Here is a 27,665-nt window from a genome sequence, read left to right as displayed (position 1 = left end):
CAACTCCCAACACTAGGTAGGAAAGAAAAACGGTGAGAGGGGAAAGGGGCACAAACCTCTTCCAGCCAATACTAGACGACTTCCCACTGACTAGGGGTGCTGAGCTTCTTGGATGTCAAGATTGGACTGCGATGTTTGGAAGTCGTCAGGGTATCCAACTTCTTACCAAACTGCAACCCTAACCCTAACCCTAACCCTAACCCTAACCCTAAGCCTAACCCTAAGCCTAACCCTAAGCCTAACCCTAAGCCTAACCCTAACCCTAACCCTAACCCTAACCCTAACCCTAACCCTAACCCTAAGCCTAACCCTAAGCCTAACCCTAAGCCTAACCCTAAGCCTAACCCTAACCCTAAGCCTAAGCCTAACCCTAACCCTAACCCTAAGCCTAACCCTAAGCCTAACCCTAACCCTAACCCTAACCCTAAGCCTAACCCTAACCCTAACCCTAACCCTAAGCCTAACCCTAAGCCTAACCCTAACCCTAAGCCTAACCCTAACCCTAAGCCTAACCCTAACCCTAACCCTAACCCTAACCCTAACCCTAACCCTAACCCTAACCCTAACCCTAAGCCTAACCCTAACCCTAACCCTAACCCTAACCCTAACCCTAACCCTAACCCTAACCCTAACCCTAACCCTAAGCCTAACCCTAACCCTAACCCTAAGCCTAACCCTAACCCTAACCCTAACCCTAACCCTAACCCTAACCCTAACCCTAACCCTAACCCTAACCCTAACCCTAAGCCTAACCCTAACCCTAACCCTAACCCTAAGCCTAACCCTAACCCTAACCCTAACCCTAAGCCTAACCCTAACCCTAACCCTAAGCCTAAGCCTAACCCTAACCCTAACCCTAAGCCTAAGCCTAACCCTAACCCTAACCCTAAGCCTAACCCTAACCCTAACCCTAAGCCTAAGCCTAACCCTAACCCTAACCCTAACCCTAACCCTAAGCCTAACCCTAACCCTAAGCCTAAGCCTAACCCTAACCCTAAGCCTAAGCCTAACCCTAACCCTAACCCTAACCCTAACCCTAACCCTAACCCTAACCCTAACCCTAAGCCTAACCCTAACCCTAACCCTAACCCTAACAGCAACCAGGAACAGCAGCAGCCCCCTCCTTCTTTGGAGCACCCCCCAAACTCCCGGGAGCTCTGTCATTTAGTCCCTCCCTGGAGTCCCCTGAATTAAACTCTCTGCAACTGGCAAATATTATGCCCCTAGTGCAGGAGACAATCATAGTGAACAGCTGTGGACAAAGGAGAGCAGCCTCATACCTCACACCTGGGATTAAAACAAAGAAACATCCACCTAACATAACTGGGTGTTTTTAAGAGACCAGAATTCTCAGTGCACAATTTTTGTGTGATAAATTTCTGGGGGGACACTGAGGCTCTTCAGAATAGCACCAGACATCTCCAGGACAGTAAGTGAGTTTATCTTGTAAACTTGCAGCTGTCCCAGTTGTGTCTATGTCAGCCCCACCCCCAACCCCCTGCACTGGTCCTAGTTAGTTTGTATTACTGAAATCTTTGCTGGGTCTGATACTGTTTTAGAATTTCACTCTGTAGCACAGGATGGCCAGGAGTTTAATGGGTAGCCCAAGATAGCTTAAACTTCAGACCCCTTCTGCCTTGGGTTCCTATCTAGTGGGATTACAGGTATGAGTCACCATACCTGAGAAAGTTTTTTTCCCTCCAAGATCTTTCTTTTCCAGGGCTGAGAGTTGAGCCCAGGGTCTTGTGCTGTGCATGCCAGGGACTCTTCCTACCACTCATCTATGCCCAGACCCTTGGACTTTTGACCTATTGTGTCCCATCACTGTAGTAACAAGGGTGTTGGGAAGGTTCAATCCAGCTGAGTCTTTTAGAGACACTAGTCCTTTCTCAGACCTTTGAGCACAGTTTGCAACCAGGTGCTGGGTGGATGTGGCCAGCAGAAGAATCCTATGCCAGGCTGACCAGGGCTAAGAGGTGCCTGCTGATGACAATTTCCCCAGATGAGGTACCTATCCCACCCCCAGTCCCTGTGCCAGTTCTTTGGTCTGCTGTGTCATGCCAAAAGAGTCCTTCTAGCAGGGAAGGTCTAGAGATGAAGCTGGAGGGGTAGAGAGACCTGCTAGATGGGAAGTGTCTCCAGAAGACCCTGTACCTAGCTTGGAGACTGCTGACATTATCTTGGCTTCTTTGTGTCTTGCTTGGCATCTCATTTGGCCAGTGTCTGTCTGTAGGCACATGTGCTTGGTACATGGTGAGTGTTTACTCACTGTGAGGTGAGCAGATGCTCACACTGTGGGACAGACACATGCATGGTGAGTGCTCACACTGTGGGACAAGCAGACACATGCATGGTGAGTGCTCACACTGTGGGACAAGCAGACACATGCATGGTGAGGGCTCACACTGTAGGACAAGCAGATAGATACATGAAGGTTGTCACATTGGCTTTGACTGTTGAGCAGGGTACCTGATGACTATGGTATTCCTGCACAGGGTGGCAGATGCAGTCTTCGTGGTAGAGAGAGATGGGCAGCTCTTTATGAGCTTTTCAGGGAAGGGGTTGAGGTCTGTACTGACTCTCTGAGGACTGGCCTGGATAGGAGGTAGTTTCAGTGAGCTGTAGGAAGTTAGCATCTGATGTATCTGTCAGGAAGCTGGTCAGCCACAACCAGGTCAAGTTTCGGGGCCTTAGCACTGGTCCCTGGTATCATAGGCAAGGCAAGAAATGAAAGTATTCTAAAGAGACATTTTGGATCTGTCAATCTGACGATTCAACTATTCAAACAAAGAAGAACCCCAAAGGGAAGAGGAATTTCTCCAAGAAATCGCATTCTGGGGGAAGGAAAAGGTGTCAACCAGTGGAAGGACTTGTCTTCTGAAAAAGAATTTTGTAGGATTGGAAAAAGTACATTTATTTATCATGGTAGATGTTTTGGTGAAGTTGTCCATGTGTGCCACATGCATGTGGCGCCAACAGGGGGAGCTGGATCTCCTGGAATGGGAGCTACAGAGTGTTGTAGGTGCAGTGCGGGAGCCAGGAACTGAACCCAGGTCCCCTGGAAGCAACATAGTCACCTCTTCAGCTCCTCACGGTTCTTGAGGGTGTAATAGCTTGTCACAGTGCCTTACAAGATGAGTGAAAACTCAGACAGTGGTGGGTCAGTGGAGGGCAGGGCCAGCCCTCGACGGGACTGCCTACATGTGCAGAAACCTAACTCCTTGGTTTTACCTCAGGACTCCTAAGATGAACTTGACAGGGTTGGTTAACTGGACCTTTGTCTCTCTTCCCAATGTGGTCATATTAAATGAATCCTTTTCCGATTTTCACTTTTTATTTGACCTTTGATTGGCTTATTGAAGACTGGTGGATGGGCCAGACCTGGGGCACCAGAAGCTTTGGACCAAGCTGGGAAAAGCAACAAAGAGACCCAGTTTCAAGCCATGAAGTGAGGACTGGCTCCTGCCGTTGTCCTGATCCCTGTATGTATAGCGAAGCATGTGTGTGCCAGCATCCCCCCATCTCCCATAGGTGCTCACAACTGACAACATAGAAACACAATGAAAATAAACAATTTCTATTATTACTGAAATTTGGTTAATTTTTTGCACAAGATCTTTCTTAGTCAGCTCATTTGAAACATCTGCTCATTGTCTGTTCTGTTACAAGTGTCTCATAGTACCTGTCCCACACAGATGACCAATGGCTGGTGCTCACTCAGTCTCTGCAGCCACATCTGTAAAGTAACATTCCTCCAGGAGCCTCCTCTTTCATGGTGACTGTGTCATGGCTCACTTAAGAAAGAATGCAAAACAGAGCAGGAGTGGATTTCGGGGACCCTCATCCAGGCCGTCCTGCAGTGAGGTAGAAGGTACCTAACTATTATAGAATGACCACTAAAAAAACCAGTATGTCAATTTTTTTCCAGACAGGGCCTCATGCTGTAGGCCAGGCCAGTATAAAACACACCATGTAGCTCAGGATAGCTTTGAATTCAAAATCCTTCTTCCTCAGCTCTCCTCACACCAGCCTGAGAGGTTGTGCCTCTCTTGGGTGGGTGCCTAGTTGCTCTCTCTGCTTTTTCCCTGAGAACTAATGTACAGTTGATTTCTGGGCTTCGAGTTTCTTTGCCAGAGGCAGGAATGCACGTGACATGATGATGTTCTATATGTAAATCCTTTTACAGGATTTTAACACGGCAAGGCATGGCAAGTGCGTCTGCTGGGCTGATCTCTGTGTGTGGATAGTCTGAGGCATTTCTCAAAAGGAAAAGCCAGTGTCGATTGTTTAAAGACTCTTCAAAATTATAGATAGTAAGAGAAAGAATTTGTAAAACATAATAAAGGGAGGGCTGGAGAGAAGCTCAGCAGTTAAGAACACTGGCTGCTTTTCCAGAGGATCCTGGGTTGTTTTGCGGCATCAACATGGCAGCTCACAACCATCGGTAACTCCAAGTCCAGGGACTGAAGCCATTTCCAGCCTCCCTGGGCACTGCTCACACATGGTACACAGATACACATTTTGACAATACACTCATACACACAAAATACAAAGAAATCTTTTTTTTTAAAGTAAAAAGAAACATTTAATATTTCAGTGTGGTGATTAGTAAAAAAAATATGAACTGCTTATTGTCTGTGAAATCCATTTATTTGTTTTTTTTTAAGATTTATTTATTATGTATACAGTGTTGCACCTGCATGTACACGTGCAGGCCAGAGGAAGGCACCAGATCTCATTATAGATGGTTGTGAGCCATCATGTGGTTGCTGGGAATTGAACTCATGACCTCTGGATGAGCAGACAGTGCTCTTAACCTCTGAGCCATCTCTCCAGCCCGAAATCCATTTATTTGTTAAAGACGACTAAAATGAGTGCCATTTAAAAGTTCAAAGGCAAGTATAAAAATGATTCGTTAATTTCAGATGTGTGTCTATCAAAAAAAAAAAAAAAAAAAAAACAACAACCCACCATAGAATGTTCTTACCAAAGCAGAAGTCATGAAGTGGCCAACTGGAGGTATGGACTCATAAGAGGAGGGGTTTACAAAGCACAGCCTGAAGGGTTGTAGGGCTATCATCAAAAATACAGGAGCGTTAGACACAGGAGATACATCAAGTTAGAAAGGAAAATTAAAATATATTTGAAGTAACGACAACAGAACCAACCACGACGAACTTTAAGATGTGGCCCTGTCACTTTTATAAACTGTGAACTTTCTTCAGGTTAGCAAGAAAACAAAAATACACACACACACACACACACACACACACACACACACACACACACCATTCATTGTGAGCACTACGCTGGACTCGGCTTCTCACCGTGTGGTCTCACAAGACTTTCAGAATCAAGCAATTCCTGGCCAAGAAATTGTCCTACTCCTCAGTGGATTCGTATAAACACTGGTAACAAAATCAGGTACAGCTTTAAGAGAAGGCATTTGAGGAAAACGAATCTGGGTCTGTAATGATTCACACAATGGCAAGACTGAACTGTGGTAATCAATTAGTCCAAAAGCTAGATTTCAACACTTTTAACCTGGAGACTTGCTCATGTCTAAACTAGGGTGTTTGTCCAGTAATAAACTTTAGAAACTTTCAAGCTGAAAAAAAATCTACAAAGAAAATTTGCAGAAAATAATCTATATCCACACGTGATAAAGGACAAAAGAAAAAACCTTTCATATAAAAACCTAAATGAGCTGAGTATGGTGGCACATGCCTGTAATTTCAACACTTAAGGCGCTGAGGCAGGAGGATGGAGTTTAAGGGCAGCTTGGGATACTTGTCTCAATTCAAAATAAAAACTCCAAATCGATGAGAGGTAAAAAGTATCCTCAGTATATTATCCTAAATAACTAATCTAAAAGCTAAAATTGGAGGGTATTTAACATAAATATATAAATGTTTGTAAATACTAAGTTTGTGTTATTGTTTGTGTGTGTACACGGACAGTTGTCTGTGGAGACTGGAATACAGCATTGGACCCCTGCAGGCAGTTATAGGTGGTCATGAGGTGGGAACTGAACTGGAGTCCTTTCCTGCCCCATAGGAACAGTGTTATGATGAGGAAAAGAGGGTCTCATTTATAGGAAACACACATCCCCAAACCTTAAACCATTCTACTTAAGTAAACCCATACAGAGCAGTGCAGTCCTCCGGCAGTTGCGAGTGTAACAAAATACCCACCCAAAGTCAAAAAACCAAGGTAAAGTTAAACTCAACAGTAGCTTAGGTTAAAATATAAAAAGGTAAACATTGGACCTGGAGGAATGGCTCAGTGGGTGAAAGAGCTGACTGCTCTTCCGGAGCACTGGCTTCCGGAGCACTGGCTGCTCTTCCTGAGAACCAGTATTTGATTCCCAGCATCCACATGATAGCTCAGTTCATCTGTGACTCCAGTACCAGGGATCTGATGGTCTCCCGTCCTCTATAGGTACTACATGTATGTGGTATACAGATATACATGTAGGCAAAACTCACATGTTCACATTTTTTTTAAAAAGGTAATTTAGTGTCAATGAAGGTGTATTCTAACCACCCATATTCTCCCACCCACTGTAGAATCCTTTCTTGTTTCCTTTCTGTATTAAGTAGATCTGAAAAAAATCTCAAATTAAGTAAGTGGTACTTGACTCATTACTGTAGGGGTAGCACACACATGCCATGGCGTGCATGGTGAGTTAGGCTAAGAGGACAGCTTTGGAGTTGATGCTCCCCTTACATCTCTGTATGGTATTGAACTCAGGCGGCCGAGTCTGTGCAGCAAATGCATTTACTGGTTGAGCCATCTTGCTTGCCCACGAAGTAAATGATTTTTACCCATGAAGTAAATAATTTTTAAAAAGGGGAAATAAAATATCCAAAGGGCTAAGGTAGAAAAGACATCAGTAACCAGGCAAGGAAAGACATCAGTAACCAGGCAAGGAAATAAAAGAATACTCATATTGCCATATGCCCAAATCACATGGGAATCCAGAGAATCCCCAATGTTTTTCCGCCACATTCTTGCTGACATAAGCAGCAAATGGCAACAATGTAACCACTTTGACAGACATGGAACAGTTTTGAAAGCTGCTCGGCTAGAAATCCGAGGGTGGTGTCAGGAAAAGCTGGCCTGCATGAGATAATTTAGCAGTGTAGTTTGACAAGGTGAAGCCAGAAACATTCATAGCTTCATTTCGTTCCACTTAAAAACCTGTTGAGACAGATTTTCATTTGAATATCTAACAACCTTAATTAAAACCATGAAAGGGTCTCTAACTATGCACCCTCACCTAGGGTATTAAAGGGGGTTGGACCACCCACCACTGGGAAAGAAGTGAGCTTCCAGGGCTGAATACTAAAAAGGTGATGGTGCCAACCAGTCATGAAGACAAATAATACATCTGTACTTATAAATGTAGTTTATTAATTTCCTTAACAATCATGGTTCATACAAGTAAGTTGAGTTGTAGGGAATGAAGTATACAGTGTTAGGACAGGATTCCTCTTAAATTAATCTCACTTAGTATGTGGGCAGCTTGGTCCTTCATAAAGAAAGAGGCATCACAGAGCTAATGTGTGATGTGGCTTAGTGTCAGGGCATCTGCCTAGCAACCTGGAGTCCTAGGTTCCAAGTTTATCTAGCACCATGCCCTCCAAGGGAGGTCAAGTTCACAGCAAACATTCCCAGGGTCTCAGCTGAATATCTCCTTCCACACAAACGTTTCAGAACACACCAGACAGGCCTGAGGTTTTGAGAGGAGACCTACAATGTTTAGTGCTTTAGGTTTTCAAGCAGTTACTTGGCCAGAAAAGGGGAGGGTAAAGGATTGAAGGGTAGTTCCCCATTAAACACTGCTCTTTGTTAAAATGAAGTAGCTGTGTCATGAAGTTTTCTGGGTCAAATCTAGACATTCTGCGAACCAGAGGAACAGAGAATAGTTTCTGTCTGAGAGCAGAAGAGCTGAGGAAGCCCTGATGGGAAAGCCAGCTGGAAAGGGCACACAGAGGTGGCAGCGGGCACACAGAGATGGTCCGAGTCAGGCGAGTGGTGGGCACCGTGCACGCCATCAGGTGTGCCTGCAGGTCTTCATGCGGCATCTTCACTGGGTTCAGAGCACACAGTTCTATCCGTTCTGTTCTTTAGCTGTGGTGGCAGCGGGTGAGAGGTGAGTGCAGACGCTGCCCCGAGGCAGTGTGCATGGGTCCGGTGGGAATGGCTCTTCACCAGTGGGCCTCAGCCTGCCCAGAGCAACAGTGGGTTTACAATCCCAGGCGCACATCTTTCTCCCAAGCTGGTGCCTGTGTGGGCGGCGTCTTTTATTACTGCGGTCACTTCTTTGGACAGTTAGCTGGTTGTTATCTTCATTTTTTTTTTCCCAAACAGGGTCTCCCTACACAGCCCAGGCTAGCCCTGAGCTTTCTTTGTGTGACATGATTGGTCCTTGGGTGCATTCAAAATAACAAATTTTGTTTTGATATTTTGTTTTGTACTATTAAGAAAAAGTTTTGTTTTGTTTTTAAGGACCTTAATGAATTCTAGCCCAAAGGAAGAGCAAAAATGGGGTCATCGAGTGAATGGAAGCACTCTGCTGTCTCACCTCCTGAGGACAGGACATGTTGCAGGAAGGCTTCTCTTACCAGTGTCTGGAGGGAGTGGGGGTGGGTCCAAGAGGTCTGCGGTCAAGGATGGCAGACTGTGCTTAGGCCACACTCCCACACCTCCAGGCCTCTGTGGCAGGGGCTGAGCAGGCAGAACACACATCAGTGAAGGAGGCCCGTGACTGCTGCTGACTTGGGTGGAATCCTTGCAGGATTGTAAGGGCTGCTGATTGCTGAAGTCAGAGAGCGCCATAATGACTCAGGGCTACCTGCTTCGGATCCAGCAGGCAGCGTAGCCCCTAACTGCATGTGGTGGATTAGTTTATCATTGGCTTTGTCCTTTACCAGGGGACGACACCCCCCCACCCCCAGCCTTTCCTGAGAAAGGGGCTGCAGGAGAATTAAGGAAAACAATTCATTCGTAAGTGCTCAGAGCAAAGTCACCAGGGAGACAGACAGACTCAGCTCATGGGAGGCAACAGCGCTAACAGAGCACTAAAGCACAAATGGAATCAGTATTTTTCTTGACTTGGGGTAATCTTCAAACTTCTCATGGTACCACCTGAAACGAGAGAGAAAAGATTTCGGAGCCGATTCATTTCAAGGCTTAAGCATTTGTGAAGAAGTTGACAAAGGTGACTGCAAGACATACCACGGGCTTCTTTTTTTTACATTTTAGAAGTGTGTGTGTGTGTCTGTGTGTCTGTGTGTACATGCACACACTGTGGTGAGTGTGTAGAGGTCAGAAGACAACTTTCTGAGAACTGACTCTTTTTCCACTGCATACACACCAGGCACTGAACTCAGATTCTCAGGCTTGGCAGGAAATGCCTTAGGCTACGGAGACAGCTTGTCAGCCCTAAGTTTCTTGTTTTGTTTTCTTAACAACAGGGATGTTTAAAGTGTAGTTTTGTCCCTATTTGAACAATTTCAAGTATCTGGAGTGTGCCTCAGAAGCGGCCTGGGTAAATTCACCTTTCCTTTTGGAAGGAACGTTGTTGATGTATACTAAAGACTGAAGTATGTTGGTCTGGTGCTGCTTGTATTGTAATGCTAAACACTGGATTCCGAGGACGAGGTTGCTCCTTCCAAACCCTCAGATCCTCACGTACACCAAGGGATGCTCTGAACCTTGCTCCCCAATGTAACTGGTCAATAAAAGGCTACAGCCTGAAAAGGTGAAAGGTGAGACTTGAGGGTCGAGGGAGGGGGTCGCAGGTAGAAGAAGAAGAGGGAGAAAGAAGATGGAGGTGGAGGTGGAGGAGGCCGCCATGACCAGGAGGAACCGCAAATAACAAGGGATTTCATAGCTGGGGAATAGGTTAGTATGGTTCCAAACACGCCCAAGCTAGGCTTACGGTGTGTAAATAGAAGACCTGGGTTGCACGTGCTTTATATCGGCTAGCTAGGATTATACATTCACTCAAAAACAACAATAACAAAAAAAATACAGTTGGTAATAGCCAAAATTCAGCTTTCCACTCCAAACAAATGATATCTTTAGTTTTGATATAATTACATCAACATGGGCTGCCAGCTCGGGAGGTTGATAGCCAAACAGGCAGAGAGAAAGGGTGGGAACGAAGGAGCCGTAGCCACTTGAGAGGCTTGGTTGGAGGCCTGAGTCTGGGAGCTGGAAGACAGACTGAGCAAAGGCGCATGAAGCCTCATCTACGGAAATTCACTTTTTCCTTTATAAGATTTAGAAATGGTATATAAAAAGAAGCTTCCATAGGCACGGAAGATGCTAAGCAGAGTGAAGATGATAAAGGAATGATTATTTGCTAGTGTAGCAGAAATATGAGACAAGGACTGGGAAGAGAAGCAGAGGCGTTATTTGCTGTCTTTGGGTCGATCTAACTGTGGTCCACAAACACAGAAATGATAACCTATGGGTTCGGCCACCACAGTCGCTGTCACATGCTATCTAGACAATAGGAAAAAACGACAAAAAGATGGCCAGGGCCTCTGCATCTCCTGTCACCTCCTTGGCATGAAACTCGGGGATGGGACCCTTTTCCAGAGGTTATGAATGGCTGCCAGTGCAGTCAAGGGACCCATTTCCCAGTGTGACTGTGGACACTCACAGGTGCTGAAGGCCTGCCAGGGGCTCGGCTGCCTCACACAGCTCCTTCTTACGATGCCCTGGGGAGCTCTTTTGCTGCTCTTTGGACAGCTGTATGTAGTTGTATTGTGCGAATGATTTGGGGGCCCTATTTGCCAGCGACCAAGATGCGGGAGCCATAGGGCGGTTATGGCGCTGGCCGCAGGCCGTCAACTCTGCAGAAATGTAGTAAAGGCTAGCTGCCGGCCACCATGTAAAACCGATATGATGTGAGGCTGCGCCACGCCTAGTTGGCCACCGCTGGGTCAAATGGTGAGTGACACCTCTGGGATTTAACTTGGATTTTGGGTTGTGAAACTATCCATGTATCTTTGGGACCTGCCTCCTGTGGCAGTCTCCCTTCCTAGCCATGGAAGAGCATGTTCTTGTTATTGGCAAAGCTGTCACCATTTCATTGGTTCCAGGTTCTGACTTGAGCAAGTAACATTCTAAAAAAAAAAAAAGATGCCCTGGGGATATCTGAACAGGGTGCCCGTGTGGATGAAGGACATTGGATCTTCTAGAAGCTGCCTACTGAAAATGACCCAGAGGGGCAAGGGCAAAATAACCAGGAGAGCACAAGCCAGCAAAGATGACGGTGAACGCTGGTAGGGTGACCTGGCACACGTCTGAGGGATGCTGTACACCTCTGGCTACTATGTGGTCGAAGGTCATTAGCCTAAAGGTGGTGTAAAACTTGTTGAAAAATCATTAGCTAGTCAGGAATGAGATGCGTTGATTGCACAATTAAAGCCTTTCCACTTAAATTACTGAAATCACAGTCCGCCTCAAAATGCCGTCTCTTATGACTTCCACGTCTGCCTCCCTCCATCTTGTATGGTTCATGCCAATCAGTCCTGAAATTGTGTTGCAGTGAGCTAGTGTGTGTATGACTTCCGAATATCCCTGTGCTCCTAGCCCCTCCACAGCAGGCCCTACTCAGGGACTTATTATCTTTCTGTCTCGAGGGCTGGAGTAACGCTGGACTTCACAGACTACGCTTCTGAGTCTTGGGCTGGAGAGGTGGTGGGAACGGCCAGCGATCCACAACACACTCTGTTGTCTTCCTTTTTCTAAATCCCTATTGCAAAAAAAATCCCATCACTGTATCCCGAGGACACGCTGAGGTGGTTTCTTTTTTTTTTTTTTTTTTTTTTTTTTTTTTTCTTTTTCTATTTTTTTCAGAGCTGGGGACCGAACCCAGGGCCTTGTGCTTGTTAGGCAAGCACTCTACCACTGAGCTAAATCCCCAACCCCACTGAGGTGGTTTCTAAAGGGCCATTAAACTGGTAAGTAGGCAGCATTACGGTAGTTAAATCTCGCTCTCAGATTTCAGTGTTTTGTCTACGGCTGACCTTTAGGTGCAAGCATTTACTATGAACAAACAAGAGTGTGTCTGTATCTGCTCTGCCACGTTCTGGAGAACTGCGACCTATCAGTGTGACCTGTCAAACACTCAATGCTGTGCTAATTAAGTATGGCTGCTTGGCCTCCTGAAAAAGGCAGCCTCCCCTTACACTTCTTTAAGTTTTATTCTCACCAGAGTACATGTATTAGCAAGCTACAACAGCTAATGTCCTAGGAGTCGGCTGTCCGTGCAAGCATTTATATGATGTATGTTTTTTAAAGATTTTATTCATTTATTATATGTAAGTACACTGTAGCTGTCTTCAGACACACCAGAGGAGGGCATCAGATCTCATTACAGATGGTTGTGAGCCACCATGTGGTTGCTGGGAATTGAACTCAGGACCTCTGGAAGAGCAGTCGGTGCTCTTAACCACTGAGCCATCTCTCCAGCCCCGTGCAAGCATTTATAAACTGGAATTGCACTGTTTCTACAGTTTCACTGCCAGGCAACAGCATTCTGCCACACTGCAATGAGTAAGTACACAGCTGGGACTGTCTCTTTCAGGTGTTTTCTTCTCAGTAACTTATCAGATGGTTTGACTGTTGGGTTTATTGAGCGCTCTCTCTCTACATATATGTCAGCCTAGAATTTGTTCAAAAGTATTGGCCTTGAAAGCTAAGGACAAAGTAATTATTCCTTTGGGGGTGGGGTGTAGGATGTTGTTATGTTACCTTGGCAGGTCTGGAATTAGAAATCCCTCTGCTGAGTCTCTCAAGGAGCCCGTCTCCTAAGTGATTTTAAGGCTCCTTATTCTTATGGGGGAAATGTGACCATAGCTTTAGAGTCCACTGTGAGGTATCAGGGTTCTGTCCAGGTCCATTAAGAAAGTGATTTGCTCCTAGTCAAAGGAATGTAATCTACCTCTAGCCTTGGGTGGGGACCTTACATTCTGATCTACTCCAGTGAGTACACCATTCATTAAAAGTTCATCCAGTTGGGACTGTTAGTCACCTGGCCAAGGGACCCTCGGGAAGTCACATTCATTTAAAGCCACGGTAAAGAGACAGGAGGAACAACTGCCCCTTGACGAGATAGCACACTATCCCTTTGAGAACCCTGCCCTCAGTGCAGTTGCTTATGCCACTAACAGGCAGTCTGCTGAGCCTGCTCACTTTATTGAGTTTAAAAGTCTTTCTTTTCCTTCTTTTCTTTCTTTTAGACATCAGGTCAAAGCATAAGCCCATTTTCCTGGGCATTGCCTTAGTTTGGGTTTTACTGTTGTGAACAGACACCATGACCACAGCAACCCTTACAAAGGAAAATTGTGCCAGCTGGCTTACAGTTCAGAGGTTTAGCCCATTATTGTCATGGCCACACCTCCTGATCTATGGGCGCCATTTTTATTCAAAGCCCCCTTTTTAGAATCACAGCCACTTAGGGATCAGGATCCCTGGCTTGGCAGGAGTTTCTGGCTCCTTTCTCCTTTTACAAACTCTTCCACCTGTACGAAGAAATACATTTTGATTCTTAGAGCCAGCCCTGTTAATAATTGTTCTGAAGAGTTAAATCCACTGATTTAAGCAGTTTGACGACAGTGTATTAAGCTGTGACCGTGTGCATATCCCATTGCCTTAGGGTCACTATTGCTGTTATGAAACAACCATGGCCAACTTGGTAAGGAAAGGATTTGTCTTCCACATCATTGTTCATCACCCAGTCCAGCTGGAACCTGCAGGCAGGAGCTGATGCAGAGGTCATGGAGGGTGCTGCTCACTGACTTGCTTCTCATGGTTAGCTCAGCTTGCTTTCTTATAGAATCCAGGACCACCAGCCCGGGGATGGTACCACCCACAATGGGCTGGGCCCTCCCTTCTTGATCACTAATTAAGAAAATGCCTTACAGGCTTGCCAATGGAAGTCTTTTCTCAACTAAGGTTCTCTCTTCTCAGATGACTTTAGCTTATATCTAGTCAGCATAAAAGCTTTTAGCAGGCTGGACAGGTGGCTCAACGGTTAAGAGCACTGACTGCTCTTCCAGAGGTCCTGAGTTCAAATCCCAGCAACCACACGTTGGCTCTCAGCCATCTGTAATGAGATCTGATGCCCTCTTCTGGTGTGTCTGAAGACAGCAACAGTATTCTTATATATAATAGATACATCTTTTAAAAAAAAAGTTTTTTTTGCATAGTCATAAAACTCTCTCAGACCCGTGTAACATGATTAACTTTCCAGATTTCTTTTTTCACTCTGGAAAGGCATCCAGCCATGTTGTGATATATAAACCAAGAGCACAGGATAGTCAGTCAGCCTAGCCGTATGCTCTTCTGTGAAGTTTTCACGGCTCAGACCATGCCGTTGTTTGGCATGGAAGACAGTGGTAGGTAACACCACTGCACAGTAAGATGATACCACCTATGTACAGTTACTCCGTGTGGCTTCATAAACTGCTAAATAAACCTTACGGAAAATACAAGGCGGTCTTAGTGATCTCTACAGTTGTGGCCTTCGCTTTGAATGAGTGGGAGTGGCAGATACATGAAAGCCAGTGATTTACACTGAACAGAATCCTGCTGAATCCCGCACAACTCGCTGCGCCTGGAGCACCGGTCCGTCCTCCTTGTAAGGGATATGAATTTGTCCAGGTTACTCCATCTTTGGGCCATTCTTTGGGAATAGGAATTGACAGGTCTTTAAATTTCATGTGTCATAGGTGAGTTGCAGCAAATGGCCTTGCTCAAGGAGAAGCAGACAAATGTACCCCCACCTTCACCACTGTCCAACCCAGAATTCCTGTTAGATTTGGGGTCATCGACCGTTTGCAAGTCTAGAATACCTTCTGCTGTCTTTAGACTCCACGAAGGAGAAGGCTGTGTGAATATAGGCTAATCCAAATTTTCCCACTAATCCAAATTCTCCTGCAAGGGAATCATCCCAGGGGACACTTGGGTTTTTTCGTTTGTCTAACTTGGCCCAGTGTTTGAGAAAGCAGCCAAGTAGTGACCCTGGAGGATTCTTAGAAGTTTTCCCATCTAATGTGAAACAGAACAGCAGAGATAGGGAAAATCTCAGGTCAGAGTTGCCTTTTGCCGACTTGAATTCCCTAGTCTATCTGAACAGGGATGGCTAGTCTGTCAGCAGGGAACAGCCACTAGTCTAGTCTGTCCCCAGGAGAGGTCAGAATAAACAATGGGATCTCCATATCTTACTCATGGCTCAGTGTCTCATCACCCCCCAGTTTTCTCCTTTAGTAAACCACACCAACTCTGAGATAAGCCAGGAGCCACATCTGCTGAGTCTATCTGGGGCAGTTTCTATTCAATCCAGCCTCATTCACCTATGTTCACCTATGTTCACAGAGCTAGACAGAGCCAGCATCAGGGAGGAGGCAGGGAGGCTCCTACTCATTAGCCTATTGGTGCACTAGGGGAGCCAAGGAACCAAGATTTAGCTCCATTTTCAGCCACTGCTTATCGTGCACAGGGACCATGGCCTCTAGCGGCTGCTGTCTTGTCCAGGCAAGCTGCTGTTCTTTATATCTGCAGCACTTGAGAGGAAATACGAAATGGTGGCTCATCCCTGATTGGACGAATGAGCTGTCAATCATACTTCTGAAACTGGATGGGAGGGCAGGACTGAACATGAGGTGGCCAACTCCATTGTGAAGCAGTTTTCTTTAACAAAACAGGACCAAGAAGTTCCCTCTTGGCATTTGGATATGAAGCATCCAGAAATGGGAAATAAATAATTCAGTTTTCCACAGGAAATCTCTACTAGCAAAAACTCACAAGGCATTCTTGGCATTGCCAGGGAAATCAGGGTCTCTAGATTCTCAATCTTACCAAGAGAGAGTTAAACAGTGCATCAGGCGGAGGCTGGAAGACAGTAGACAGTTTCATTGGAGTTTGAGAGAAAAAACAAGGAAGACAAGCTGCAAGCTGTCTTTGGCAGCTGTTTTTGGGGCTGGGGAGGACACGAAGGAGACAGAGACGGCATGCTCGGCAGTAGACGCCGTCAAGTAGCTGCACAGCAGCAGGAAGTTACAAGATAGAAGGAGGGAGAAAGGGTGGCCGAAAGCAAGGTGCCTATGGTGGTTTGAAAGAAAATGGCCCCCAGAGGCCCATAGGGAGCGGCATTATCAGGAGATGTGGCCTTGTTGGAAGTGTGTCACTGGGGATGAGGTCTTCTAAGCTCCAGCTATGCCCAGTGTGACACAGTTTCCTTCTACTGTCTGCGGATCAAGATGTAGAACTATTAGTTCCTTCTCCAGCACCATGCCTGCCTGCACACTGCCATGCTTCCTGCCACAATAACAGACTGAACCTCTGAAACTGTAAGCCAGCCCCAATTAAATATTTTCTTTCTTAAGAGTTGCTATGGTCATGGTGTCTTTTCGTAGCAGTAAAACCCAATATAAGTTACTAAAAGATAAATGATTGATCCTAGCCCCGTTTAAACCTAAACACCCAGCAGGAAAGGTTAGTGCAGGGGTGTAATGAGTAGCATACTTTTCTAAGAGGTTAAAGGGATCATATTCTTTGGACACTGGGTTCAATTCAACAGCAGCACCTACGTGAAGCCAAGAGACCGGTCCACTGTTTTAACCTAATAGTCAAGTGGTGGTTAAAACTTTTTCTCCTCTCCTCTCCCCTCCCCCCTCCCCTCCCCCTCCCTCCCTCCCTCTCTCTCTCTCTCTCTGGAAGGTCCCTCTCACTGTGAAACTAGCCACTCTAACAGCCATAAAATGCCAGTGTTCATCACTCTCTGGGATACACTAAAATGGCCACTAGCATTCTTGTCTCCAGTCCTTCTACCCCTTGGCTTCTACAGATGGTCCTGCAGAGAGAGCTCAAGATGCACTGCCTGACCAATCTCTACCGAAGCCACCTGGAGCAGCCCCAGAAGGCCACCTAAGAGTTCTTTCTTTTTTTAAGACCCATGTCCCTGTCAGCACCAAATGTTGTGTTTTATAAAAAGATAAGGAGAAAGGGAATATGTTTGATGGAGGTGTAGTTAGGTGTGGGGGAAGGGAGTGCCTCCGCAGGCCCATGCTGAGGCATCCCCTACCCCTGAGGGACCAGCCACAAGATGGAATAGTATAGAATAGAGTTTATTCAGGGCATGGGGAGGGGAGCTGAGGGGGTAGTAGAGACAGAGAAAGGCAGAGAGAGAGAGAGAGAGAGAGAGAGAGAGAGAGAGAGAGAGAGAGAAGAGAAGAGAAGAGAAGAGAAGAGAAGAGAAGAGAAGAGAAGAGAAGAGAAGAGAAGAGAAGTAGAGGCAGGCCATAAGCAGGTAGAGAGGGGGGAAGGGAGTTGGCAGAGAAGGGAGAGGGGTGAGAGGATGACAGCAAGAAGAGGGGGCAAGCAGCCCCTTTTGTAGTGTCAGGCACACCTGGCTGTTGCCAGGCAACTGTGGGGCAGAGCTTAGATATACCGCTAACACCTGTAGACTCCGCCCCTTCTTAGCATGAAGCAGCTACAGCAGTCACTGCCCTATTCCCTGACAGGAGTCAGTGTTCTTATCTAAGAAGGGGCTGCAGGGGAACCAGAGTAGCAGTTTTAGTGGACCAGGAGAGCAAATGCATTCTTCCTGTGATGACTGTTTGCTTCCTTCAAGGTCAGGCAGCCGCAAGGCACGGGGTGAGGGTGGGGCTCTGAACTATCACTAGGAGAAAGGGAAAGCCCTATAAAATAGCCAAGCTGGAATGCACACAACAGATTCCCAGCCCAGGCTCTTCCCATCCTGACAAAGCTGCTACTTTTTCCCTCTCTACAGTTAGGTCAATGCCACAGACAAGCAGCAGTTCTCTGCACTGCACTTCTAGGACATTGCATCTGATAGTGCACGTTCCTTTTCATGACCTTCCTTGCAGGTGTGCGCAGTGTTTTTTTACACCTGTCTTTCTCTGGAGGTTGCTCAGGAGGTCTTGAGTTCTTAATCACCAGGAAGTGGAGCTATCAAAGGATTAGGGGCTGTGGCCTTGTTAGAGGAAGTGTGAAAAGCCCTTGCCTAGTCCGGTGTCTGTTTGTCTATCTGTCTCTCTCTTTCTCTCTGCCTACAGATGGAGATGTAGCTCTCAATTACTTCTCCAGCATCATGCCTGCTGCCATGCTCCCCACAGTGATGATAATGGATGGACCTCATCTTTGAAACTGTGCACAAGTTACCAGTTAAATGCTTGCATTCATAAGTGCCACCTTGGTCATGGTGTCCCAGCAACTGAATAGTGACTAAGGCCCCCCTCCCTGGCTCTTGTGATTGATGTCTGACCTTCCCTCTTCACCTGAGGATCCTCAAAGCTGCAAGTCCTGCTTCTGGGTTCTCGGTTTTTATGCAGTGGGATTAGCAATTCGAGTTAATGTTAGCATTCCCAAAGTGTAGCCCAGAAATTGTTATGCTGACGTCTAATAATGAACTTAGAGTGCAGAGATGTGTTAAAACTTACTGATGGTGCTGCTTCGCTCTGGTGAGCAGTGTGCTGAGTGTGAACAGTGCAAACACTACACCCTGGAGGGACCAGCTGGCCAGTGCAAAGCCACACCACTCCACGAGCTCCCCAAAATAGTTGGCTGCAGATACGTATTCAAACAGGCCTCCTAGATGAAAGGAGAGAAAAGGGAAACATCACTATAAATGGTACCTAGCAGGATTCTGGGAATTGTGTGCAGAACATAAATTCCAGTGGGAAAAAAAGTTCCTGGCAGGATATGGACTGGAAGGTTTTATGAGGTGGAATGACAGGACTTAGGACAGTAGCCCTTATGGGGGGAGGGAGGCTCTGCAAAATGTTACCTCCTACACAAGGCTACAGGAGAGGAGTGGTTGGTTTTCCGTGAATACCCCTGGTTCTGAGCCAGACAACTCAGGTGTTAGGTTGGCCAGGGAGGAGGGGAGAGGTGACTCAGGTGTTAAATTGTGGTTGGGATCTGGGGTGGGAGGGTTTGGCACAGAGGCTGTCAGAGGAGACATGGGCAGCGGCCATAAGCTGTTCTGTGTGTCTGAGGAGAAGGAGGCAGAGGTCAGGTAAAGATTGCAGGATTAGATCATTGCTGGGAGTCAGGTTGAGAAACGAGCTTTGCTAAGACAGATGGATAGCCAGTCAAGGTAGCTGCTGTCCTCTGTCTGCAGGATTTGGAAACAGCTCTTTTCTGTAGTAAATTTTAGTGGCAGATTTTGGAAAGCGGTGTACAGGAAGGAGAAGTGGCAGTTTCTAGAGAAGGGGGTCAGGTCTGGGAGACTGACAGGAGGGTTTATTTGGAGGAGGACCAGAGAGAGAGAGAGAGAGAGAGAGAGAGAGAGAGAGAGAGAGAGAGAGACAGAGACAGAGAGAGAGACAGAGAGAGAGACAGAGAGAGAGACAGAGAGAGAGACAGAGAGAGAGACAGAGAGAGAGACAGAGAGAGAGACAGAGAGAGAGACAGAGAGATACAGAGAGAGAGAGAGAGAGAGAGAGAGAGAGAGACAGAGAGAGAGACAGAGAGAGAGACAGAGAGAGACAGAGACAGAGAGAGAGACAGAGAGAGACAGAGAGAGAGACAGAGAGAGAGACAGAGAGAGACAGAGAGAGAGACAGAGAGAGAGACAGAGAGAGACAGAGAGAGAGAGAGCACTGAAGAAGGACACCTCAGATGTGAGGACTGCTTCCATGTGCGAGTTAAGCATGGTACCCTCTGGCAAACAGCAGCCATGCACTGCCTCAGCCAGCCTATGCCTTAGTAGAAAGGTTAGGACACATGTCAAAAAATGTCTAGACAGTTAGACGGTTGCTGGGCCATGCCTGAAAGGAAGGATGAGAGTCTTCCTAACAGAAAAGGAGGACAGGTCCCCCAACCAACAGCTCTGTTTAGCCAGAGGACAGAGGCCGCTTTACTGCCCCACAGTTCTGTTTGGGGAGCTGTGCACCATGGTTTTTGAGGTGTCCACGTGTAGGATGATTAGAAAAGAAGCTTCTGGAGAAAGGAAGGAAATTCAAAGCTCAGCCAGAGCTAAGTCCGATGGTGGGGATGCCAGGAGTTCAAAGGGAAGAGGCAGGCAGAGAGCGCTCAAGAGAATGGAGTCTGGGGGTTGGGAACAGGAACCAGAGAGGAAGAAGGTGAGAAGAGAGACAGACACGGCAGGAAAACTTACAGTATGGTACTAACGACTTATTTGGGAGGAAAACCTAGAGAAGAGTCAGTAGGGATCAGAGCTCATTTGCACACTGAGGTTTGTAATACAGGGCACTCGAGAGTTGAGAGCTTCCCTGTTTGGCCTGGGGTTGGCCACTGCTAGGTGTAACCCAGGAGTAGAGAGTAGTGATCAATAAACAGTGAACAACAAACAACCCTCTGTCAATTGGCCATTACTGCATCCTGGGAAGTTCATGGGGCAGGGCAGCCAAAGTCGAAAGACACAGGTTAATCAACTTCTAGGAACCAAAGTATTGTAGTTACTGGAATTGTCTCAGCTCAAACAAAACGGAGAAGTTTACAGAATTAGGAGCCCTTTGTTAACTGTCATCCATTGAGACAGACACCTTGCTACAAGTCGGACTCCTTCAACCACAACTTTGGAAGGGTCAGTATCCCTGTATCCATGCCTGTCTGCTTCTCCGACAAGTCTACAATTATAGAGATGACATACGCGGCCACAGGGAGTGCAGAATAATAGCCAAGCAGTAGCTGGCTTAGTGGTGGGCTGATATGGACCTCCAACAGTGAGGACAAAGCTCAGTCTCATGTACAGACCCACTCCTTTGAAACACATAGAGCCCTGTCCCAGGCCTGGCTCTGCTACAAACACAGTGGGAATCTGTGGCTCTTACAGAGTTTCAGGGGTGGTGAGGAAGTTCCATATCGTCTGGGTGAGGCAAGTCTAGACGCAAGGTCCTGGGTAGGACTATACACATGTATACATATATACATGGCTGCTGGTTGCCAGAGGGTACTAAGCACAGTACAGTAGGGCTTCTTAACTCTGTGTCCAAGGCGTACAGAGCCTAGGAAGCCCGGAGTCTTGAGTGAATGTGTTGTCACGGGCATGGTCAAGTCAATGGGTCTTGGTCTTATGGGAGTGGCAACGCCTTCCCTGGCTGAGGCTCAGAGGATTGGGAAGGCCATTCTCTGGTCCCTGTGTGGTCATTGACAGTGTGTGTAGAAAATGTCTACCATAGCTTTCTCCCCACAGATATTTACAGCCTAGACTGCTCCCTTACAGAGCCTTCTGTCAAGGCCAGCTAAACCTCCCTCCTGGGTCTGGTTGTACTTCATACAGTCCACCTCTGAACCAGCTCTGTGCGATGACCTCAGCTCTCCATTCAATGTCATGAGCTTCTGGAGGCTGTGCTTTCACCGTCAGGTAGTCCTGTCTCGATCCTAGATCTTCTGTGTGACTATCTATGCCTGTGTTTCCTCCATTCCCTCACTGCCTCAGTCAGGTCCAAGTCCCAAAGAGGGTCTGTGACCTAACGTACAATTAAAGGGCATGATTTCAAATTCTAGGGGTTAAATTGTAGCGCGTGTGCGTGTGCACATCTCAAGTTCTGCACTTTTAGAATTCCTGTCCTCGTGCATCTGTGGTCAGAGCCCAGCAGGTTGTGGGGATCATGTGTTGCTTTAGATGCTTCTTGGGATGACACTGTCTCACTTGCCACCACAGAAAATAAGCCAGGCATGGTGGCACGGGACTGTTACCTCAGCACCAGATATGTAAGATCCTGCAGGAAAACCAAAGTGTCTTAGGGATATGACTCAGGACTTAGGGTATAGGCAGTGCTGCGGGAGGGGCTAGTATGCAAAGGAGGACTAGAGTCTGGGCGTGTGGTCAAAGGCAGCTGAGGGTTCTTGTCACCAAGTTTGATGACCTAAGTCCAACCCTCTGACCCCACAGGTTGGCAGGAAGAACTGAATCCATGAGTTGTCCTCTGACCTCCACACTTGTGAGGTGACATGTGTCTGCCCTGCACACATACGAATACACATACCCACATGATGATGATGATGATGATGATGATGATGATGATGAAAAATGGAAAAACAAAACAAAACAAAACCCTGACTCCTCGAACTAGGCACCTCTGCAGTCTCCCTTCAAATGCCACCCCAACATGGAGTGAGGCTGCAACAGGACACTAAGTGATCTTTCTCTTTGGTGTCCAGTGTGGAGAAGTGACTTTCTGGGGGAAACATGTGGGGGTGGGAACGGGGGTGGGTGAGCGCACAGCTGACTAACATCCCAGACACTCTGCTAGGTACTGCCCCTTTAAGACACAGGATGCATGTGACAAGAGTGCGTGACAAGTGTGTATAACATGCCACAAATGAATGCACTGCCAAGACATTAATATATGCTAATTTTATAAAGCTTACGATCAGGTCAGATGGCTCAGTCACCTGCCTTGTAAGCACAAGGGCTTGATTTTGATCCCCATCCCACAATCTCCGATCTCGGGAGATGGAGGCAGGCAGATCCCAGGGCCTTCTGACCAGCCAATCAAGCTTTTATGTGCTCTTTACAACGTTTTGAACAAAACAAACCCAGTGAATTGTTGTCACCTATAACCTACAGTGCTTGCCCTTTGTCCAAGTTGCATGCTGCGAGTGTGGACTCGCTGGGATCCTATCTCCATATCTCCTCCAGATTCTGCCACCAACCTGCCAAACCACCTCGTTTGGCCTTGGCCGGTGGCACAGTTCACAGTAACTGCTGGCTCTGGTAAATGACTCCGCAGGGCGTGGCTCAGTCACTGAGCACAGACCTAGCATAGGAGAAAATGTGGTTGTGCTGAAGGTAGCGGCCAAAGAGTCTCTTGAAATCCATAGCGTTTGGCGAGGGGGTGAGTTCAAGACTCAGCTGTCACACCTCGTCCCGCGTGTCCTGGGTCTTCAAAACCACCAACAGAGTGCATGCAAGGGATGCTAGGGCAAAAAGCCTTTGTTTCCTCCTGGGTGGGGGTTGGGGGTGGGGGCACTCAAGGATCTGAACAGCCACCAAGCAGAGGAATGTCCGGGTGTAGCCAATGGTTTTCTGTCTGTTTCCTGCAATGTGTGCGGAGCTCCTCTGAATGGCAGGCGTGAGGCTCGGGCTTCCTCACCAATGCTCTCTTGACTTCAGTTTTGAGGGCATCCAGGGGCTTCCCCCTGCTTGTGGGGGTATCATGGAACTGAGTCTCAGACTTCATTTGATTCTGTTTTCCTTTCCATCTTTGACGTCGTCCTTCGGCGGGACCTGCTGGTTGTTCGGCTGTTGTTCTTGGTGTCCCTCCCCAAAAAGATTAGAAATGACGATCTGTATACGAGATGGCCTGACCTTTCCTGCGTGGCCGTGGCATCTCTTGTTGTCTGGGAGACATTAGCCTTTGCATCTCTGCTGAGCTTGTTCTAAGGGCTGTGGAGGCCTCTGGGGATGGTGCTGCTGCAGACAAGGGGGCGGTTAGTCCTCACTGTGGGGTGAAAGTAGATCCGCAGGCAGCACTCTGCTCCAGTCAATAGGCACCGAGGCTGCAGCCTCTTCATTCTGACCCCCAAGACAAACCGCACTGGGTGGGGTGTCAGCTGCAGCTTCCTCTCCTCCCTGAGAGGCATTCCTGTTCAGACAGGTTTCACTGCTGTTTCCTCAACAGTATGTCAGTGAGGGTCTCTTTACTTTCTCTTTCTTGATCTTCAGGTTTTTTGTTAATATGTTGGGACAGGTTTAGGACATAAATCTGCAACTGACATCAAGAAATGAGAGAGTCTTGGCATGATGGCACATGCCTTTGATACTAATCCTTGGGAAACGGAAGCAGGGATCCTGCCATCTCTGGACTCTATGAGTATCAGTGACTATGAAGTGTCCCCCATAGACTCATGTGTTTGAGCACTTTGTCCCCAGTTCCTGGCACCATCCAGGCAGCTCACAGAATTTTTAGGAGAAAATGGCTGTCAAGGTGGGTAGACTTTCAGAGTATTTCTAGCCCACTCCCGATTTTACCCTAGATCTTTCGGCTTCCAGATTCCTACTGTGAAGTATTCTGGCCATTTCTGCTGCCATGCTTCTCGGCACCCTCTCAACTGCAAGCCAAAACAAATCCTTCCCCAAGTTACTTTCTGTTCAGTAACTAGCTCTAGAGATGAGAGAGGTGTGCTGAGTCTCTTAGATGTGGTGTTTCTTGAACCTGTCACTTCTGTGATGGCTTGGGCACTTTGTGCATCCTTCTATTTGTTCCCTGTATCTGGCTCCCATGGCTGGAATCAGGTGCTTATCATGCAGATGTTGGTGGGAGCCAGGAGATAGGGACAGGGGCAGTCCCTGTCACTCTCCTTTAGAAAGTCACACTGGACTCTCCTGTGGAGTTCACAAGCACTCACAACTTCAACGGCCCTCTCCCATCCCTCACCTCTTGCCCCTCTTCCCATTACACCCGGGTTGTGCTGCTGTCTCCTTCACAGTGAAACCTTCGCACACAGAGGAGGGCATGTGACTGAGAAATCACTCTATACGCTTACACAGCTCAGGAAACTCCTGAAAGCAACAGGGTTGACAGGGTGTACCTCTCACGCTAGAAAGGCAATAGTTACCACTGGGGAGGAGAGACTCTCTGGCCCGTCAAGCTGCCAGTGGGCAAGTCAGGCAGGGTAAGTCCAGCAATGTGGCTTTCATGAGTCACTACCCTGGCTGGGGTGGGCTGTGGGGGGCCCAGCTGCCTCTGAGTCACCCCTGCTCCTGTAAACCACACCAACCAACCCACCTGCTCATGACTCTAGACTGGAGTAGAATCCTTTCTTCCAGCAGTCATTGGTGCCCTGCCTTGGGGGGTGGGAGGAGTCACACAGCAGCCTGTCACACAACTGGACATCTTATTTTTGGTATTAGTCGACCTCACGTGCTTTCTTTATCAATATTTCAGGTTCATCCACAAAACTCTCCTAGTTTACCCATCAGTGACACCTCCATCCAGTTCTCTGTGTCAGCGTAACTCTTAAACATGGTGCTCTAGTTCCTCGTGGGACCCATGACTTTAGAATATCCCTTCCTTTGGGCATGATACTGCAGTGAGGGCTGTATAGATGTGGTGAAGGCAGGTGCCTCTGGGGCTTTACAGCCAGGTCAGTGAATGTACCACACCTAGACCACAGGGAACATAACCCACAGCTCCGAGCTTCTCAGATGAAGCAAGGGCCATGGATCTGGGCTGTAAATGAGCAAGAGGAGGTAGCAGTTATACACGGTCACAGCGGATTCTTAGAACTCCACCACACACTCAGATGCTGTTGGCACGTGACTGCTTTTCCAGGCAATGTATTTTTAAAAGTTTTTCTAAACAAAAAGTCTCATCCAATATTTTATATAGCTTTTAAAGAGGGAGATTTGATAGAAGAAGCTGGACACAGTGCTGGACAGGAAGTACCAGAGTGGCCTGTAAGTCCTACTTATTGGGCCTCCAAACACTGACAGATGCTTAATCACCTGCCCAGAAGCCAGACCTAACTGTGGTTCGTGATGAAAACTTTCAGTTGGTAAATACGGCGCTGATTTCGCAGAGCTGAGAAAGGAAGGCAGGCAGGCAGCGTGCAGAGCAAAGAGATCCCCCGGTACATACCCCTGGGTATCTTGTATCCAGTTTCCCCTGGTTTTCTCAGATTCCTCAGGATGTGGTCTGAGTGGATATTTATCACCATGCCCACTAACCACAGGGCAAAGCCTGAAGAATAAACAAGATGATTATAGTTAATAACTGGCAGGACTTAAGAAAGCCATGCTCAACTGAACAGCATACCACAATCCTTTGTACCAGCATCAGCCTGAGTGTGAGCCATGGCTGGCGGCAATGCCCGTGCTTCAGTGCTGGCTGTTTCCTTGAGCAAGCTTACGGACACCCATTCTCCCCAAAACACTCTGACCTCATTCGTGATCTCAATCTGTGTTTTTACCATGACAGGAACAGAAAACAGGACTTATGACCTGGACAGGGGAAGTAGACTGCATGTATGACCTGGACAGGGAAAGTAGCCTGCACGTATGACCTAGATAGGGGAAGTAGCCTGCACGTATGACCTGGATAGGGGAAGTAGCCTGCACGTATGACCTGGACAGGGGCACTAGCCTGCATGTGTGACCTGGACAGGGGAGCTAGCCCGCACGTATGACCTGGACAGGGAAAGTAGCCTGCACGTATGACCTGGATAGGGGAAGTAGCCTGCACGTATGACCTGGACAGGGGAGCTAGCCCACACGTATGTTTATCTCCCCTTTTCCTCAGGAAGCTGCATGAGGAAATACTCATAGTCTTCCTTCCATATAAAAAGAGGCAAATACTGGCTATACATCCTATCCCTAAGGAGTAGGTCTAGATCCTAGGATCATGACTGCTCCTCTTTCCTTTCCTTCTTGCTCAGTAGTGCACATCTCTGGCTTTCATTCCATTAACCTCTGCCCAGTCCCCCCAGTCAGCTCTCCTCAGACACTTGGCCATTCATCCCTTAGCTTCCGTCCCCAGGAGCTACAAACAGGGACTCTCACAGCCCTCCACCCAGCACCTATGAGGCCTCTCTCCCTGGGGTGTTTCTTAGCGTGCTCAGGAGTGTTCTTGTTTTTAGGATGAGGCACTCGAGACTTTGTTAAAGATACATTCATGTCTGCATCTGCATGGAGGTGAGGAAAGAGGCTCTCTGAAGAGATCATCATGAAAAGCATATGTATCATATCAGCTGTTTTCAACCAGGAAAGGCAAGATGCCAAAACTCTGCTTTATAACAACAATAAAAAAATTATTCTGATATCAAAAGGCAAATCTGATTTTTCTGAGATATTAAAAATGTGAAGGCCAAATGGTGTTGCAACTGTTATCAGTGCTGTGTGCACTCAAGAAACTGTTGAATTTGCCGGGCCCTAGGATGCCCTCTCATAGTAAACAAACTCTTTGGAACAGGGTCCTGGGTCTCCTCATCCTGATGCTACCACTGAAATTTTATGCTTTTCAAACATGTCAAATACTGTGGTAAGGCTTTTAAATAGTCACAAAGGAAAGCAGACAGTCTGGATTCCATGTTTACCCCATTTCCCTTCTAAAAGACAAGCTTTACTCAGTGCTGAGGCAGGAAGAAAACTAGCATTTGTGTGTGCATCCAAGACATGCACTGAGTTTAACTCATGGGAAGTAGCCTGCACGTATGACCTGGACAGGGGAAGTAGCCTGCACGTATGACCTGGACAGGGGAGCTTGCCCACACGTATGTTTATCTCCCCTTTTCCTCAGGAAGCTGCATGAGGAAATACTCATAGTCTTCCTTCCATATAAAAAGAGGCAAATACTGGCTATACATCCTATCCCTAAGGAGTAGGTCTAGATCCTAGGATCATGACTGCTCCTCTTTCCTTTCCTTCTTGCTCAGTAGTGCACATCTCTGGCTTTCATTCCATTAACCTCTGCCCAGTCCCCCCAGTCAGCTCTCCTCAGACACTTGGCCATTCATCCCTTAGCTTCCGTCCCCAGGAGCTACAAACAGGGACTCTCACAGCCCTCCACCCAGCACCTATGAGGCCTCTCTCCCTGGGGTGTTTCTTAGCGTGCTCAGGAGTGTTCTTGTTTTTAGGATGTGGCACTCAAGACTTTATTAAAGATACATTCATGTCTGCTTCTGCATGGAGGTGAGGAAAGAGGCTC

At 47.2% G+C, this 27,665-nt stretch overlaps 1 protein-coding gene and 1 non-coding gene across 3 annotated transcripts in view; one reads left to right on the top strand and one right to left on the bottom strand.

Moving 5' to 3' along the window:
* Positions 1–7,396: 7,396 nt before the first annotated feature.
* Srd5a1 (steroid 5 alpha-reductase 1) overlaps positions 7,397–27,665 on the bottom strand; it is a 34,492-nt gene continuing 14,223 nt past the window's right edge. The window contains 3 exon segments of one of the 2 annotated variants that reach the window (NM_017070.3): positions 7,397–9,153; positions 18,489–18,639; positions 25,602–25,703. In NM_017070.3, coding sequence (NP_058766.2) covers positions 9,087–9,153; positions 18,489–18,639; positions 25,602–25,703 — 320 coding nt within the window. In that variant the 3' untranslated portion in view covers positions 7,397–9,086. 2 annotated transcript variants of the gene reach the window in all.
* Snora24 (small nucleolar RNA, H/ACA box 24) lies at positions 11,016–11,145 on the top strand. The gene has a single exon (XR_015655842.1). It is a non-coding gene; the product is annotated as a small nucleolar RNA SNORA24 (small nucleolar RNA).

Source organism: Rattus norvegicus, chromosome 1 (assembly GCF_021556685.1).
Source record: "Rattus norvegicus strain SHRSP/BbbUtx chromosome 1, alternate assembly SHRSP_T2T, whole genome shotgun sequence".
NCBI classification, from domain to species: domain Eukaryota; kingdom Metazoa; phylum Chordata; class Mammalia; order Rodentia; family Muridae; genus Rattus; species Rattus norvegicus.
The sequence above is the reverse complement of the archived record's forward strand: the minus strand, read 5'-3'. Positions and strand labels throughout refer to the sequence as shown.